Genomic DNA, 5,949 nt, shown 5'->3' with positions numbered 1-5,949 from the left:
AATCACAATATTCATGCGCACACCTGTGTTCCTCGACATTTGCCCTTTAACCTCTCTTTTTGTTTCAAATATTCTCTGTGCCGTTTCATTCACAAACAAGGGATTTTTACTTTTTGCAATGAACGCTCGTGTTTTCTGGCAAAACAGGCTTCTAAGTTTGGAATCAGTGACTAATGGTGACTCGTCAATAAATGTCGTCACAGATCGACGTAAACGCATGTTTGTTGGTTCGTCGATATTAGTTGGGAGCGAGAACTATACGGGTGATTGGACGAATTTTTGCAGAATGTTACGCAGTTGTCATTGGTACGTCAACATTTGCTGCGGGGCATGAGTGTTTTTAGCCGTACGAAAATTGCTTTCGTTTTTTTAACAGAACAAAGCACTCGGTTTTGAAATACAATGCGTGTTTTTTCAGTGACCAAACGGGAGTTCATGGATTTTGCCATGTTCGTTACAGCTCATTGTAACCAAAATAGCAACGATTATGCGTGGGCGCAGTGAAGAACTATAAATGGAAATATGACGAGTGTCAACAAACATTCAGGCCGCTCATTAAGTTTTCTGTCGTACTTTGTTGAGGTTTTTTGAAAACATGGGTACCTGTTTCGCATTTGGCTGCCGAACTTGCCACGAAGCACTTGAGCCTTCACATTCATATCCATAAATTCATTAATTTATTCTCGTATAAATACTCCACAACACACAAGACTATGAAGGGCGCGCAATCAATCAGTAAAGTTGCCTCACAGGGTAAGCGGGCAAGAAGTTGGCCTGCTTCGGGTGGGAGAAATGAGTTTGGGCGCAAGCCATTCGCTCAAGATCTCCAGCACCTTCCACAAGGCGGTATATATACGCTATCTCTGCAATAAATTAGCGGGAAAAACAGTCGACAATAAGTTAGCGACAAAACATACTGCAAATGCGACACATGATATTAAACGGATCTGTCGGTAAAATTTAACATCACTAAAAACAAAAGCGACAAAAATAACATTTTTCTGAGCTCTGGTTATACGGGGGAAGCAAGGTAAAAATACACGGTTTCGGGTATATCTTATCGGTCTCCGGACAAAGGTTTTCTTGATAAACGCGAGCGTGTAGTTGGCACCGTTTGGGTGCTATTGGCAGGAGAGCCATTTTCTTCTTCCTAATATGGGGATAAACACGTTTACGAATACCTACTATATTAGACAGTATGAACAATTTGTTTACGGTCAACTATTATCTTGCCATTAAAGTAATAAGTCTGCGCAAAAGAGAAAGGGTGTCTATTGACAACCCACGATGATTAGGGCAGCAGGCAAGGAAACGGTGGCAGGGCGGCAGTTGAAGAAATAAGTGCATAAAACGAAAACAGGATTCTTGTGTAAGCGCCATTATATGACAAGCAGAAACTGTTACATTAACGCAGAGAACGAGAAATGGCCAACAAGACGAAAATAATTCGGTGATATCTTGAGTACTAAATTGTCTTAAAACGCTTGTGCAACACAATGAACTTGTCTAACACCGTCATACCTGTTATAGTGTATCGCAGGTAATGCTTGCATGGCGGCGGCGGCCGAAAAATCGCCGCCAGTGATAAAGAAGGTGGAAAATCGCATGACGAGCGAAAAGAATGGAAAAAGTGCTGGTGAATTGCCGCGTCGACAATGAATGGGAAAGCCGGGCATATAGAAGCAGCAGTGATGAAGTGTGGGCACACAGGTCTTTCCTTTGTGCCACGAAGAAAAAATGAGATGCGTCCCTCGAGCGGCCCCTTCACCATGCTCGGCGCGTGTTAATTGGATCGGCTACTAACGGTTGCGGGAAGCTGTTTCGGCATGTCGGCCGATGCATCCGCTGCCCCACAACCGCCACAACAGTTGCCATTATCTGGGGAATACCCGCGCCTATAGAAATCAAAGCCAACGGTCAGTGTGCGGTAAAGGCGCAAACTGTACAAGGGGTTAGTATGTTTTGCATTGCACGGCGCGAGCTTTGACTTAGAAACACTTTTCCTGTTACATATGGTAATGTGCTTCGCACATTTTTGGTTATCGCTTCAGTTTTTAAGCACGTTTGCTTTTCGGATTAGACATTTCATTCACCACCTCGCGCACAGGTTACAAACAGGGCCAAGTACTGGGGGATTAATGTATCACATACACTCATTCAAAAGGCCAGTTAATACCAAACAGCCCGGGAAATTAAACTAACCTTCTTGCAACCACGCAATATGCAGTCTGTAGGGCAAGCATTAGGCCAAGTAGGCCAATGCAAAAGTAGAACCCTAATCTGTAGTTTATAGTCTCCGCTGTCTTCGCGCCGACACCTCTCAGTCTTACAGTCTATGTGGTATAGATAGAGATATATAGTATATGTTCGCGAGGGTTTTCATTGTTCCACCGCTGTATAGGTTACTCATGCGTCCCACGTCGATGGCCGGGGTTAAGTAAGTGATATACTGGATTAATTAGCGACTTATTTGACGATTGCAAGCTTGTTAATGACTTGGCGCTCCGCTGACGCAGCGCAACGCTTGGTGACGCAGTCATCCACCAGCTCTATGTCCTTAACCAGAATTAAGCCGTATCGATTAATACGCGAGGTGTGCGTTCATGCATTTGACCATTAGGGACGACAAAACCCGGTTGGAAACTGTCGTCCCAGTTGCCACTGGTCAGTTTATTTGGTTTTGTCGAATACCGTCCTCACGGTCTCGCGCCATGCAATGCTTCAAACAGTATAGTTTCAATGTAAGCGCCGAAGATACGGCGACAAACAGTAAACTGGTGGCGAAGACAAAAGCAGCATTCGTTTGTTTAGTGCTCGGTAACGCATGCAAATTCGCAAAAAGGTTAAATATACGTGTAAAGTTTATATACATGTGGCAATTAGTTGCAACTTGTTGCCCCTTTATTATTGCATTACGCTGTTTCCACATTACGTAGCCAACTGATTTTCCAACTAATTGCCACACTTTTCAAATCAATAACGTTCTTGTCTTGAGCCACTTACCGATTTAAATTGGCATCGATCACCAGTAAAACTTGTGAAACACCTGTGGGAAGAGGGGGTATTTAGTTTGACGATAAAACTAATTTCTGTGACCAAGAGGTGATATTCCAAAGGGTATTACCTGCAGAAGGGCTGGGGGTTTTGCGTTCCCCTGTGTATCATACAGAGTCCTCCTTCTGAGTTGCAATATGACTGTTCTGCTTCGTTACAGGGTTCGATGTTTGGCTCCAGAGCTAAACAAACAAGGAACATGGTATACGTTTTCCATAAAAAGCCCAATTTAATGAGATGAAAATAGCAGAAATTCTCGGGGGAGATTGTAAAAATTGCGAGAGCGTTCCCAAAGGGGACATGGTCAAATTAGGGACTATTAAAAAATAAAAAAGCTTCCTGTTGCTTGACATTTACAAAAAGCCGCGTAAAGCGTAATAGCAACCTGCATCAGCCCTTTTGGTCAACGGCTGCCGGCTGTGATATTGCTCAACGCATCGTGCTTTTAAAAGCGCCAGTGCTGCCAAATATGTATCACGCACAATCGAGGAAAAGAGAGCAACTTACGTCGGCAATCTTCGTTGCAGATACCTAGGCAGACCGGTTTGATCGGAGCCTGGATCAGGCACTGTCTCATGAGCCGGCACAACTCATTGTAATAGTTTTTCTTTTCCCTGAAAAATAAGCAACATTTTGACAAACACCATTTCCTTAATAAATATTACGCTACTACCCTTACCCATTCTCCAATCCGCACACTGGTTTCCTGGGCAATATAGCGTAACACGGTGCTGAGGGGCATTCGCAGATGTATCGCTCCTCCGCAAAATCGTTGATCGAAATCTCGGGTATCGAGCGCACGGGAACGCACTTGCCGCCGAATCCGCAAGTGGACGGGTCGTTTGGGTCGCAAAAGCTTGCCTCGACTTTGCAAACTAAAGCAGCAAAAACGAAGACCCAAGTCACACATTGGGTCACGCGGAAAAGTTTTGCCAACTTTCGGCAGGTGGGGGCAACTTTGCTTGATCCTCCAAATTCCCGGCTTTGTGCAACAAACGCTGTTCTGTAGGCGGCGGTTTGTCGGTCGCAGTCTGACATTGCTTTGTTTTTGAGAACAAAAAATAAACCTTGAAAATACTAAAGCTAACGAATCTGCCAAGTAAAGCATTTATTGAAAGAAACAAAGTTTTCATGCGATGTCTTTTCCATCACGCCCCAGCACGAGACAATATTTTAGGTTGAATACACACTTGCAAGCTGGCGACTTCAAACCAGCGACCTAACGCACCTGTGTCGGCAAGGTCAATGAAAAAGCGAACGGGCAATCAGAACTCCTCAGTTGCTTGAGGCGCAAATCGCCGAACATTTGCTTTCCGGCCACCTTTCCACAATTACAACTCACTTATCTAACAAGCGGTGTCCGAAAAGGGTGCAGCTCACGGCTGCGATGCCCTATTGTCGTCTCGACCGTCGCCAGTATATTTGCCCCTTGAAATTTGCTCTGCCGTTAACACCCGCAAGGAAGGGCGTGGGTCGGGAAGAACGACTTGGAGTCGCAATTGCAATTGCCCATTTGCGTTCTCATTATCTCCGCACGCCGCGTTTCTATTGATATAATGGACTAAAACAAGTGATAGCATTGTATGCATATGTCTCGCTTGCATCCTGGAGACACAATGTTCTACATCCTGCCAAGTTTGTTTCCTTGTGTTACCGCTTCACGTCTACTGTGAATGTTAACACAAACTCGCTTGATGATAAATCGCCAATCGTGTTTTTACACCTGGGGAGCTTAACACCCCTCAACTGTTGCATTGCCTGAACTCCGCTCGCTTATTATATGCGCTTGGTCGGCATTTTCCTTTTTTCCTACATGATTGGTGGTCGCTAATGTAAACAGTATCCAACATGCTATTGCGCACACACGCTCGCATCTCGTATATAGAAGCACCAGTTGGCCACTGTTCTTTCTTTTTCGGTCTTCCTCCGTAGCCTCGGGTCCTCTGTTGCGTTTTTCCTTCGCGCCTCAAAACTTTGCGTCGCCGACCGACGGGACGTCTTTTGAAGAAGAGATACCGCATGCGCCATGGCTTAATGTTTTCTCTGCGATGACGCAAAACCACCCGGAAGCAAAATACGTCGTCGGAGAAGCGCACGTCGCCGTAATGATCCTCAAGGGTTTCCCCACTCCAATACGAACCCGAAAATAACAGGATGTTTCGTACCTCGAGATACTGAGCACCAAACACCGGTTTACGCTGAAACCCGATTCCGCGACTTTTTGACTCGTCATTGGGTGTAAACAAGCCAGGGGGCGATTATTTCTGTTCCGGCTTGATCAATAAAGCATGAGCTCGAAGCTCTGGAACAAAACAAACGCAGATTCGTGCGTTCTACACTTTCCTTCGAAGACAGCGCGCGACCCGCTATTTGATACGATGTTGACTCCACCCGAATGCTAGGTAAAATATTTATGACAAACTCGCATTTCCCAAGTGTTCGAGAAATGCGCCAGAATATGGGCCCTCCTGTTACTCGGCCCTCTAAGGATTAGACATCAGAGAGCGATGGACCTGAATAGGATATCTCAGACTAAATCACTTGCTACCTGTTGTCAACCGCACTGTGGTCGCGCCAAAGCCCTGCTTTTCTCAAAAAAACTTTCTCCTGTGCACTTACGCTGTACGCATTTGATAAAAAGTCCTAGTTTCGGCTATTTTTGACCTCGACTGCGAACCGCGGTTACTCATGAACTCGAATAGACCGCTTTGGAACCGGTGATGAGACACGCGCACGGCACCTCGGTGTTGCAGTTTGTGAAAGCAATGTGGCCAGAAAACAACGCGATATTTGCGTCATTAGATTGCGATCAACGGTGATCGTTTGTACGGCGATAACAACTTGCAAATGGCCGTGTAACATGACGACGTTTCGTTAACACACAAATGGTGTCTG

The 5,949-nt window shown here is 45.3% G+C and overlaps 1 protein-coding gene across 3 annotated transcripts; it reads right to left on the bottom strand.

Annotated features, from left to right (window-relative positions):
- Window positions 1-685: 685 nt before the first annotated feature.
- On the bottom strand, window positions 686-4,142 carry LOC145902375 (uncharacterized). 3 transcript variants are annotated; one of them, XM_082990313.1, is made up of 6 exons: window positions 3,734-4,142; window positions 3,562-3,668; window positions 3,125-3,236; window positions 3,004-3,046; window positions 2,203-2,333; window positions 686-1,895 (listed from the first exon to the last, which is right to left on the bottom strand). In XM_082990313.1, the coding sequence occupies exons 1-6, from the start codon at window positions 4,090-4,092 to the stop codon at window positions 1,784-1,786; spliced, it is 864 nt and encodes a 287-aa protein (XP_082846439.1). In that variant the 5' UTR covers window positions 4,093-4,142; the 3' UTR covers window positions 686-1,783. The 3 variants fall into 3 exon arrangements, with proteins under 3 accessions (XP_082846439.1, XP_082846442.1, XP_082846440.1); XM_082990316.1 differs by lacking the exon at window positions 2,203-2,333; XM_082990314.1 differs by lacking the exon at window positions 2,203-2,333 and having other exon boundaries at window positions 686-1,150.
- Window positions 4,143-5,949: the final 1,807 nt, after the last annotated feature.

Source organism: Ascidia mentula, chromosome 5 (assembly GCF_947561715.1).
Source record: "Ascidia mentula chromosome 5, kaAscMent1.1, whole genome shotgun sequence".
NCBI classification, from domain to species: domain Eukaryota; kingdom Metazoa; phylum Chordata; class Ascidiacea; order Phlebobranchia; family Ascidiidae; genus Ascidia; species Ascidia mentula.
Note: the sequence above shows the minus strand (reverse complement) of the source record. Positions and strands in the feature narration are given on the sequence as shown.